This window comes from Pseudorca crassidens, chromosome 14 (assembly GCF_039906515.1).
Source record: "Pseudorca crassidens isolate mPseCra1 chromosome 14, mPseCra1.hap1, whole genome shotgun sequence".
Classification (NCBI taxonomy): Eukaryota; Metazoa; Chordata; class Mammalia; order Artiodactyla; family Delphinidae; genus Pseudorca; species Pseudorca crassidens.
In genome coordinates, this window is record NC_090309.1 from 14,574,395 (window position 1) to 14,586,658 (window position 12,264).

General features: G+C 45.4%; 1 protein-coding gene and 1 long non-coding RNA gene across 6 annotated transcripts in view; one reads left to right on the forward strand and one right to left on the reverse strand.

Moving 5' to 3' along the window:
* Positions 1 to 1,775: 1,775 nt before the first annotated feature.
* LOC137205994 (uncharacterized) lies at positions 1,776 to 4,476 on the reverse strand. 2 transcript variants are annotated; one of them, XR_010934402.1, is made up of 4 exons: positions 4,300 to 4,476; positions 3,576 to 3,706; positions 2,395 to 2,454; positions 1,776 to 2,043 (listed from the first exon to the last, which is right to left on the reverse strand). It is a non-coding gene; the product is annotated as an uncharacterized lncRNA (long non-coding RNA). The 2 variants fall into 2 exon arrangements; XR_010934401.1 differs by having other exon boundaries at positions 1,776 to 2,038; positions 4,300 to 4,475.
* Positions 4,477 to 4,540: 64 nt separating this feature from the next.
* Positions 4,541 to 12,264, forward strand: part of ST3GAL5 (ST3 beta-galactoside alpha-2,3-sialyltransferase 5) — a 49,988-nt gene continuing 42,264 nt past the window's right edge. The window contains exon 1 of one of the 4 annotated variants that reach the window (XM_067704488.1): positions 4,541 to 4,756. In XM_067704488.1, the coding sequence (XP_067560589.1) occupies positions 4,666 to 4,756 (91 nt within the window). In that variant the 5' untranslated portion in view covers positions 4,541 to 4,665. Of the gene's footprint in view, positions 4,757 to 4,919; positions 5,337 to 12,264 lie in introns of those variants that run through there. The other 3 variants (XM_067704489.1, XM_067704490.1, XM_067704491.1) reach the window with 3 other exon arrangements.

Consider the following 12,264-nt stretch of genomic DNA (forward strand, 5'->3'; position numbering starts at 1 on the left):
AAATAAATGAGTAACGAGTATGAAATGTACAGTGTGGGGAATATAGTCAATAATTATTTAATATCTTTATATGGTGACAGATTGTAACTGGACTTATCATGGTGATCATTTTGAAATGTATAGAAATATTGAACCACTATACTATATAACAGGAACTAACACAGTGTTGTAGGTTGATTATACTTTAAAAACAAGCAAACAATAAACAAGCAGACTCAGAAAAAGAGATCAGGCTTGTGGTTACCAAACGCAGAGGATGGGGGGGAGGTGAATTGGATGAGAGCAGTCAAAAAGTACAAACTTCCAGATATACAGTAAATAAGTACTAGGGATGTAATGTACAACATGATAAATATAATCAACACTGTTGTACATTATATATGAACACTGTTAAGAGAGTAAATCTTAAGAGTTCTCACCATGAGGGAATAATTTTTTTCTATTTCTTTAATTTTGTATCTATATGAGATGATGGGTGTTCACTAAACTTATTATGATAATCATTTCATGATGTATGTAAGTCAAAGCATTATGTCGTGCATCTTAAATTTATACAGTGCTGTATGTCAATTATATCTCAATAAAACTGGAAGAAAAAATTAAATTCTTTAAAAATAACATAATTCATAAAAAATAATAAAATTATATGTTAATATGTTGGCAAAAAAGCCTATGTTTTCCAAAACAAAAAGATGGTGAGAAGAATGGCTTTTTTAAAAAACATATTTGCAAGTCTCTTTAAGTCTGGCTTAATAGAATTAAGCTGGATTTTCATATCTGCTTCTGCATTCAATCTGTTGAAAATCGTTTTGGTTAAAGTACGTGAAGAAAACCTGCTTCACATTAACATGTAATTGGAAAAGCGAGGAATATTTTAATGGCCTTTTAGGATAATTGTGGATATTCTTTGATAGTACACCAAAACTCTACAAGAGGTGATTTCTTAAAAGTTTGTTGCATTGTGGAATCTGAAACCCTATCTATGAACTTTTCATACTGTTAAATTAAAATCCATTGGGGAATTCCCTGGCGGTCCAGTGGTTAGGACTCCGCGCTTCCACTGCAGGCGGCAGGCGTTCAATCCCTGGCTGGGGAACTAAGATTCCCATATGCCACGTGGCTCGGCCAGTAAATAAATAAACAAGTCAAATCTGTTTTATATTAAAATATAAATAAATAAAAGAAAACCTATTGTCTGCCTTGCATTTAAAATGGATCTTTTACCCATACATGATTTTGTAACATCATGCATTAGCCATTTGGAAAACACCGATTCACTGAGTAAATGCAGGTCTTCCAAATATTGGCACACAATACATTATCCAATGTCCAAAAATCACCTTCATTTATATTACCATTGATCACATCAGAAAAGTCCTGAAATACTGACAAGCTGTCAAGCTGATGGTGATACAAGTTTTCCAAAATTCCAAATCCCTTTTGAAATCTGGAATTTTTTCACCATTGGCAACAAGTAGTCAATTGTTGTCCTTGAAGAGACAGGATTGCTTAGTTGATTTTCAGGAAAATGTCTACCAAATACCCAAGTTGAAATAACCATAATTTGTCAGCTGTTTTCTCAAGCAAAAATGGTGTTCCATGAAAAAAACAAAACAAAAACCAACCAGCTAGTTCAGCTTGCAACTCAAACGATTGCATGAGTGCTTCTCCTTACACAACCATCATACTTCAGTTTGCAGCAAAAGTGTTTTATGTGCAGTTTCCATTTTGCCATATAAAATATTTAAAAGGTGTGTACTCAAGAGAGATTGAGATTTTTTTTTAATTATTTAATTTTTAAATTATTTATTTGGTTGGTGCAAGCAGCTTTTCTCTAGTTGCGTTGAGCAGGGGCTACTCTTCATTGCGGTGCGCGGGCTTCTCATTGTGGCGGCTTCTCCTGTTGCAGAGCATGGGCTCTAGGCGCGTGGGCTCAGTAGTTGTGGCTCACAGGCTTAGTTGCTCCACGGCATGTGGGATCTTCCCGGACCAGGGCTCGAACCCATGTCCCCTGCATTGGCAGGCGGATTCTTAACTGCTGCGCTACCAGGAAGGTCCCAGAGATTGAGATTTTAATGAGGTAATCAAATTTTTGCTGCTCCATCAAGAACATTCTTAAATGAAACCGCATTTTTTTTTCACCATGAACGTGTGGTGGTGAAAATACTACTACAGTTGCATACCTTTTGCACACCTTTGCTTTTGCACCATCAGTGAGAAAGGTAAATAAAGTCTTAGATTATAATGAAATAATTTTGACTTCAGAGATACTCTGAAAGGTCCTCAGGGATCCGATCCCCACCCCCGCCCCTCCCCAGCCAAGGGTCTGCGGACCATACTTTGAGAACCACCAATCGCAGCCCAGTCATAGAGCTAAGAGTGGGGCAGACTTACCTAAACCGTATGTTGCATCACAGAGGGGGAAGATGGGATGGATGTTGGGGGCAGTGCCTGCTAGAAGAATGACCAAAGTAATGAGCATAAGGAACTAACAAATTACAAAATCATGGGTGCTGTCCCAGATTCACAAATAGCCCCACCATTTTTCTAGTCAGGGTCCAAAGGCTTTTCTGAGACCAGTCACTGACTTGAAGAGATTCTAGTTGAGGCTTTGAGATCCAGTGGCTGATTCTCATCTACCGTTTGGGGATCTCTGTCTTAACCCTGAACAGTAACTAAGCGTGGCAGGGACTCCCCTGGCGGTCCCGTGGTTAAGACTCTGTGCTTCCACTGCATGGGGTGCAGGTTAGATGCTGGCCGGGGAACTAAGATCCTGCATGCCCTGTGGTGTGGCCAAAAGTAACTAAGGGTGACCCTGCGGGCAGTGGAAAGGATGTTTAGGGCACAGCTTGTCTTGCTGCACAAGTGGGTCAGCTTCTCTCTCTACCCTCCAAGCCAGAGTACTGCTGACCCCCGTGCCAGCCATAAAGGGTGTCTGGGCCATGCCTGCCCCAGGGCTGGCTGAAATGCGGAGGTGGATGGATGAGGGTTCTGTCCAGGAGAGGACAGTGGTGGTGATAAGGCCTCATCATGGTTCTGCTAGTGGTGGATTGACTGGAAGGTCAACTGTTCCTGCTCTAAATAAATACTTCCAAACAAGGCCTGGCTTTATGGACAAGCAGTATCTGGGAGAAAAGGGGAAAAGCCGCTGAGGCAAGTAGAGGTAAAGAGTATCTGATAATCAGGCAGGCCTCTGCTGGTCTCCAAGAGAGGAGGGGGAGGTGCTCAGCATTTTCCTTGCAGCTGTCACTGACCCCGGAGACAACAGGGAGCTAGGCTGCTGCTCTGTTGGCCAGCCTTGGCCAATACACTGGATTCAGATCTCCTAGTGACAGCTTTTCCTCCAACATTTTCAAAATGCTCAAGTGTCTTCAAATTAAAATAATCCAGAAACATTTTTACTACAAAATCCCTCTGAAAGGTGTGAAGGCAGAGTCCTTCCAACCCTTCATCTCCGAGATTTCCCTTCTGATTTTGTTACCCAGATACCACAATTTTTTTTTCCCCCCAGCACCCCTGCCCCCACCCAGGGAAGAACACAGACAGCTCCAAAGAGAGTCTGGAGCTATACAAACCGTGTGCAAGCTGTTGAACAAAAAGAGTGACAGGACTCTCGGTGCACGCAAATATATTTTGCTCCTTGTCTAGGATCTCCTTTTTCAAACGGGAACTGGAACCGGTATCACAGGCACACGACTGCGATGCTCTGTGCTCACCAACCCGAAAGGAAATTATGAGAGCAGATCAACTTCACTGACTTTACTGAAGAGTCAACAAGTCCTACGGCACAGCAATGTACCAGGCGCATTATACACACCTGCCTGTGTTAAAGAAATAACATATCCGTGCTTTCAAGTCCTCTTAATTCCTGAATTTGGGGATTCACTAATATTCACACTTTTAAAAATTGTATGACACTTCCGCTCCAGAATCGAGGGGGACTCCGGAGTTATGGAAATGGGAGATCCAAGCACAGGTTCTGATCCTGGCTCTGCCACTAAATGCCCTAATGATTTAGGGTGACTCACTTCTGCTCTCTGGGTCTTAATTACCCATCTGTGAAACTAGTGCTCCCTCGATTTTTTCTGATACGTGGAACAACAGAAAGCTGTTCGGCAAATGCCCAGACACACTCAGGCTGCTCTCATTGTGTCGAGGGCTCCAGGAACTCCAAACCAGTATTGCCTGCGGGTCCGTCCTAGAGAATAAAGCACGTGACTACATAAAGCCCCTTCATTCAGCGGCTCCGCATCTACGAGTCCTCTGTGCAGTAAAAGCCTATAACCAGCCTATAAACACCTTTTGTTCCTTCGCCATCTAACCGCACGCAGAGATCCAGAGGGCGGTGGGTGCCCGGGACCCTCACCCGGGCCAGCACACAGCCAAGCGCGTTTCCAGCTACGGGCGTCTGGCTGGGGGTGGCCAGTTCCCCTAAGCCCGCAGGGTGGAGGATTGAGCATCGGTGGAGCAGGGCAGCCTCTGGGGCCCTCGCGCGCTCCGATTGGTTCTCGTGTCCTCGTGACTCCAGGCCCCGCCCCACGCCCCTCCTCCGCATCTGAGCTGGGGAGCGGACGGTCCGGGACTGAATGGGCGCTAGCGCGGCGCAGGGGGCGGGCCGGGGCGCCGGGCCCAGGACTGGTGGCAGGCTGGCGCCCGCTCCCTAATATGCGGACGAAGGCGGAGGGCGGCGCGGAGCGGCGTCCCCTACAGCCGCGGACCAAGGCGGCGGCGGCGGCGGCGGCACCTGCCGGTCGAGGTACGTGGCGCAGCCCCCTCCTCTGCGTAGCGGGGCCCGCGGGCAGGGGGCGGCGGCTCAGATCCGTCCCTGCCCCCGCGTGGCTGGGCCCGGAGACTCCGCCCAAACCCCCGCGGGCAGCGCCCAGGGCACGGTTCCCCAAAACGCGCCTGGCGGGGGCGCAGGCTGGGAGTCGTGGCCTCGCGCGGAGTGGACCGGCGGGAGGCGCCGCGGCCCGCGCAAGTGTGGACGCGGTGGAGGCGGAGGGGTGAACGACCGGGACGTGGGGTCCAGGCGCGGTGTCCCTTTCCCCTCAGTCTTTCACATCGACTTGGGGTTTAATTCATTGCTGGAAGCTTCCGAGCCCAGGAGAGCAGAGTTGACTCATTTCCCCGGGACAGAATTGGGGGACCCTATGACTAGCAGCTCCGGAAACTGACCTTTGCATCCATCGGGAAAGCGTGCGGTGTCTGCAGGTAGAAATTCGCCAGTGATCTTCCCTGCTTCCTCAATGCGGCCAGCCCTGCGGAAGAGACACGTTTTGGTGACCTTTGTTTTCTCCTGAATTGTAAGCAATGGCATTCATATGAGCCTTTAGTGTGTAAGTAATGCAAGATTTTCGGGGAGCATCTTCGAATAGGAAGAGGCGAGGGGTCCTGCCCAACCCCACATCAGGTGGGTGACCTTGGCGGACACTGATCCCCCTGTAGGACTCCATCTCCTGATCTGTACTGGGAGGTTTGACCTGCTGATGGCCAAGGCCCCTTTCAGGCCCCTGGTTCTGTGGTTCTGACTGCAAAATGTGTTGACCGATGAAGAGGGTCCTGCAGAATTATTAGCTGACTTGAAAGACAAATTTATGTCCTCATGTCTTAATTCATGTTTACGACGTTGCTTCATTAGGTATTGTTCATTTAAAAGGGAAAATGGTTTTACCTGCTACCCTTCATCTGGCACCCTCGGGTTGCCTGCTCATTAGGCCACGCACCATGCTGGGTGCTGGGATTACAAAGAGAAAGGAGACACATCTCCTGCCCTCTGGTGTTAAGCGGAGCCCTTCTCTTGGTAATCCTCTTCCACAGAAGAGTTGCGCTATCCTGAACCTGGAAGAGGAATCCTGTCTGTTGAGTGAAGGGGCACAAACTCAAAACTGTCAGGATGGGTTGTGGTTTCACTCACATAATCCTGAAAGCTTGATGGTTTAGAAGAATGTCTTAAATTTCTAGTCGTAGAGCAGGGGATCACCTAAATTCCAGTCAGTGCTGGGACAAGGAGAGACTAATGTGAACTGGCAGAGCCCTGTGACTGGAATGTCGTTAGCCTTTTCATGTGTCTTTCCGTTGTCTGAGTGCCGCTGTTTCTGTAAGATAAAATGAACCTTGGTTACGATTAGTAGCTGTGTCTTCCTCTAGGCGAGAAAAGAAATGGGTGAGGTGGGAAGGCACGAAGGTGTTTGTAGAAGACGGAGAGGGCCAACAGGCAGAAATTCTAAAAATGCACATTTATGACTACCTATTTGGAAAATGCTGATAATTTTGGCACAGACTGCCAAATTGTTTCATATTACCACAATAGATTAGTATTGAATTTTTGTAATTTAATTTTTTTGGAGTATAGTTGATGTACAATGTTGTGTTAATTTCTGCTGTACAGCAAAGTGTATCAGTTATACATGTACATATATCCACACTTTTTTAGATTCTTTTCCCATATAGGTTATTACAGAGTACTGAGTAGAGTTCACTGTGCTATACAGTAGGTCCCTATTAGTTATCTGTTGTATATACGGTAGCGTGTATATGTCAATCCCAATCTCCCAGTTTATCCCTCCCCCCACCCCCTTTAGTAACCATAAGTTTCTTTTCTACATCTGTGACTCTATTTCTGTTTTGTAAATAAGTTCATTTGTACCATTTTTTTAGATTCCACATATAAGTGATATTATATGATATTTGTCTGACTTCACTTAGTATGACAATCTCTAGGTCTATCCATGTTGCTGCAAATGGCATTATTTCGTTCTTTTTTATGGCTGAGTAGTAGTATTGAATTTTAAGACTATATTCAAGACAGGATAAGAACAAACCCTTTGTTCTTTGATGTGTCTCCTTCAGTCCTTCCCTGCTTTCCCTGCTGGTCTGTTTGGCAGGAGTTTATCTAGCAGGTTGGCTCTTGGGAGGTGAATGGGACAGTAAAAAAGGTTCTGGGTCCTCTGTGTGAGTCATCCAGGTGCTGAGGGCGGAAGGGCTAGTCTTGGAAGAGGGTCAAACCTCACTTTCCACACCTTGCTAGTTCCTGAGAAGCGATTTAATCTGAACTGCCTGTGGAGACACTCCCAGAGAGCATGCTCTATGTTTTTGGTCTAGCTGGGAAGCCTTGGCAGAATTAAAGCAACTGGGAGTATACACACATTAATGATGGAACGAACTTCCCTAACTGCTGAGGAAGGAGAAGCAAGGGCTGGATCGGTATGAGGGGTATAAGTTAGCAAAGGCATCCAGAAGTGGGTGAATCAATGGCCTAGTGTGGGAGGGAGCCATGACTGCATGACTGTGGTTGGTGACACGCAGGCTGTCCGGGGAGAGAGACCCAGCTTGAGCACACGTGCAGAGGGGGAGTGAGGAAGAGGGATAGGGGAGCGGGAGAAAAACGAGGTTGGAGGGCTACAAGGACGCTACCAGGCTTTCCTTACCTGGACAGCTTTTTCTTTGTTTTTCTAAGTAGAGTATACATACTAGGAAAGTAGGCATAAGTATACTACTGTTCAACAGATTTTCCAAACTCAGCAAGACATTTTTGTTCCCCCTTTAGAGTGTGGAAGAACATCCAGGATTAAGTTACTGGATGGTTCATCAACGCCTTATACCCATGAATTCTTCCCCTTTTCCAGCTTTAAATATCTGGAATTAATAGTTCAGAATCAGGTGGTATGATTTGATTAATTTAAACAGGGAAAAAGTGATACAAATAACAAATTTGTTTTGATGGAATAGTAGGTTGTGTTTTGAACATGAAGTCTGCCTTTAAGACTAGGTGTCATTTTCATAATTAAAGGCTTATATGTATTGAGTTCATCAACTCCTTTCTGCTTTTCACAAGCGTCTTGTTCTCATTTCCAATCTAGACTTCAGCAGCAAGAGAGGAGAACAGAGTTGTGGTACTTTTACAGGGCTGCCAGTACTCTCCTCTCTTTGCTTGTCATTTTCTGCAGTCAAGTCCTTAGTCGCCCAGGATTTGGTAGCTGGTTTCCTTGCTTATTCTTCCTCTAGACCAGCTCTGTCCAACGGAAATATAACCCAAGCCATGTATATAGTTAAAATTTTTCTAGTAGCTACATTTAAAAAATTAAAAGGAAACCGGTGGATCAAAGTTTCAGTTTCCCAGGAAGATAAAAAAAAACCTTCTAACTCTTATGCTTATTCTTCTAACCTAATGACACAGCTTCAAACTGTATAAAGTAAAAAGTGACAGAATGACAGTAAAAGTTGACAAACCTGCCGTAATAGTGAGAGATTTTAGCATATCTCTTTCCGTAATTGATAGAACAAGCTTACTAAAAACCAGTAAGGGATTTTTTTTTTCCAATAAGGGATTGATTCAACAAGCAACACAATTAATAAGCTTGATCAAACTGATTAAATAGAAAACATAGTTCCAGCAAGTGAAGATTATATGTTTACAAAAATCGAACATATACCAGGTCATAAAGTAAGTCCTAACATTTAAAATAATCGGTATCGTATTGACCAAGTTCTCTGAACACAGTGAAACTAAATTATGTATCAATTTAAGAATATAATTTTAAAAATTAAAAATTTTGAATTTGAAAGATAAAGAAGTAATAACAATGAAAATATATAAATCAAAACTTGTAGAATGGGGCTTCCCTGGTGGCGCAGTGGTTGAGAGTCCGCCTGCCGATGCAGGGGACACGGGTTCGTGCCCTGGTCCGGGAGGATCCCACATGCCGCGGAGCGGCTGGGCCCGTGGGCCATGGCCGCTGAGCCTGCGCGTCCGGAGCCTGTGCTCTGCAGCGAGAGAGGCCACAACAGTGAGAGGCCCGCTTACCGCAAAAAAAAAAAAAAAACTTGTAGAATGAATTGTACACGTAAGGCTTGTGGGATGCAACTAAATCAGTATTTAAAGAGAAATACACAGTCTTAATTACTCATATTAGCAAGAAAATAGTCAAAAACTAATGAGCTAGTCAGCTAAATTAGGAAGAAGTTAGGAACACAGCAATTAAAATAAATCCAAGGAGTTAGAAGGAAGGAATTTTTAAAAAAAAGGTGACTTAATTTTAATAATATATTTTAGTTAACCCAATATGTATAATATATTATGAAATCAATATAAAAATTGTTATTGAGCTATTTTACATTCTTCTGGTCAAACTAAGTCTTCAAAGCCTTGTGTGTATCTTATACTTTTATTAGCGCACATCTCAATGTGGTCTGGCCATGTCTGAATTACCAGCAGCCACACGTGACTATGGTGTCTTCGCCTCCTGTAAATGTTGAGGAGATCTGTGGTGATAAATAGGACAGTCAGAGCTAACAGTGGTGGGGTTCAGTTATCTGCCAAGTGAATCGAGGGTCATGGGAATCTAAGAGTGTTTTGTGGTTAGCAGAGGGTGGCTCTTTTTGAAAATCTTATAAGCACCCCCCCCAACAAACCCACATGCTACAAAACATAGGACAGAAACAAAGATAAATGCTCTACTGACTCACTTTGTCCTTACCTGTTTTAGACATGTTACGTATATGTGTGTGTATATATATATATATATGTATATATATATATATATATATATATGTTCTTTTAATTTTCACAAAAGCCATATGAGTTTGGTACCATTATTATCCCCATTTTACAGATGAGGATATTGAGGCTCAGGGAGGTTAAGAAACTAAGAAACTCGAGGGGACAGAGCCGGGATCCAGACTCAGGCAGTCTGGCCTGGAGGGCGCAGATGAGGCAAATGCATCCCTGTCTTTGCAGTGTACAGGACATTCCTACCCCACCCCTCAGAAGGGCTCCTAAGAGGATGATCTGAGGTGGCTGAGGCAGCTCTGTTCCCTGGTCCAGGTTCCTGCGTTTCCAGGCACAGCATTGTCACTCTGCTGCGTCTCCACGACAGCCTCCTCACTGGTCCTGCCTCACAAAAGGACTTCCCCGTCTCCAGTCCTGCCTCAAGAGAGGTCTCTCCAAACTCCAATTCCAGTTCAAATCCACACCCCAACCCCCAGTTGCTTCTTTTATCTTAGGATAAAATTCCAACCCACCATGGCATGACCTGCTTCCTTTCCCAGCCTCTGGGTACGTTGTTCCCTCTGGGGCTAGACCTTCAGAAACTCCCCTCAGTGCCTACTGTCCCTGCTCAGGCAGCACCTGTCTCCCCACCCCCAGCAAGTCCTACCCATTCTTTTCCTGGGGTGGGGGTGAGCCTTTTCTAAGCCCCTCCCAAACACACACATACACGCGTCCTCCAAATGTACAATGCCTCCTGACACTGCCCTCATGTCCAATGTAGAGTGAGTTAAAAAGAAAAATGAGGAAAATAATTACATTGGTGTTAGATCTACTTGTCTGATTTTGAAAATGAGACGAGAGCTTTTAGAAGAGGCTGTTTCTGTGTTGCTTCTTGCTCTACCCCCAGGCACGTACTCCCTGCCTGTTTAAAAACGGGGTTACGTGAATGACAGGTATGCCTGTTTGGGAGCTTGCCCAAGTGCTGGTTTCCCAAATTTTTGGAGCAGAGAGTAAAAGGGACATGTGATTGGGGTGTGAAAGGCAACTGTATGTTTTAACCATGCCTCTTACAGACCTAAATACATGTTGTCAGTTTTAGGAACTCAAACATGCTTAACTTATTCTGGGCTTAAAGCGACCCAAACAAAACTTTCCTTTGTCTCCTGTGTTTGCTCCCTCTCTTTCAAGTCTCTCAACTGCCAGGGCCTGTCAGCCTCCAGGTTGTTCCCTGTCGCTGTCCCTCCAGTTCCTTTTCTGGGGTCATTACCACTTTCTGGTAATGGATTTGGGGTTTTACATGACTAGTATGGTTCTTCTGTTCCAGTAGAACAAAGAGGGTTATTGAATACAGCCAGCCCTCCGTATCAACCAACTGTGGCTCAGAAATACTCAAAACGGAAACTTTCTTGAAAGTTCCGAAAAACAACGCTTGAGTTTGCCGCATAGTGTCAACTACATACATAGCATTTACATTGTATTAGGTATTATAAGTAATCTAGAGATGATTTAAAGTATACGGGAGGGGGGCTTCCCCAGTGGCACAGTGGTTGAGAGTCCGCCTGCCGATGCAGGGGACACGGGTTCATGCCCCGGTCCGGGAAGATCCCACATGCCGCGGAGCGGCTGGGCCCGTGAGCCGTGGCCGCTGAGCCTGCACGTCCGGAGCCTGTGCTCCGCAACGGGAGAGGCCACAACAGTGAGAGGCCCGCGTACCGCAAAAAAAAAGAAAAATAAATAAAGTATACGGGAGGATGTGCATAGGTTATATGCAAATACTGCACCCTTTAACATAAGGGACTTGAGCATCCATGGATATGGTATCCAAGGGGGGGTCCGGGAACCAATTTCCTCTGGATACTGAGGGACCACTGTACCGGATTAGTGTATCAACTGCCTATCGAATCCTCCACCTTCCCTTCCCCATTGACCAGCCAGCTGCTCCCTGAGGACTATTGCTAAGGTCCTGTTTGGGGATGTCTCTTCATAATCCCAAACCTTAAGAAGCCATATCCTCACCCTTTCTTTCTGGGGTGGGGTCTTGGTTATTTTAGAATTTGCACACTCACTTTTCCATCATCTACCTGGTGTTTCCCTTTATGCTGCTGTTTGGGGGAAGGTCGCCATTTTGGAGCTTGTTTCTGTTGGGTCCCGGAGTTGCTTTTGTTAACTGTTCATTCTACTGACTTTCACTTTCTCCTGTTAAGTATTCTTTATTCAGCCTGACTCCTTGTATTTCCTTTAGATTAAGAGGGAAATCTCCCGTTAAAAAGGCAGCTTCTAGATTTGGCTTTATTTATGGCACTCATGAGGTTGCCACAGACGTGCTCTGCTGTAGCATATTCTGCTCGTCTAATTTGCTGTCACGTGGAGGCCCACCGCCAGAGAGCTGTTACGTAAGGTGTTTTGTTAGAGCTTGGTGGGGCCCAAGGAGGACAGGCAGTTCTCTGGGCAGTTTCCTCAGTTTATCCCAGTGTCCTGTCTTATTCCCTCTGGCCTCCTCCTCTTTGATGGGTGCCCACACCTCCGCCGGGAAATCATCTCAGCGGATGGTGGAATGGTGGCAGCTGGTGGAGCCTTCTTGCATACTTTGCTATTTTTTTTCTTTTTTTTCTCCCGTTAGCGGCCTGAATTTGTTATGCAGGCCGGATCTCGGCTGGCTGGGTGCGACAAGAACAGCCCCTGCCAGCTCAGTCACCAAGTTCCGTGGCCTCTTCTTCCTCCACCACTCTTGTCGGCCCCCATCTCGCCGTCCCTGCTCTGGCTCAGCTGCCCCATCA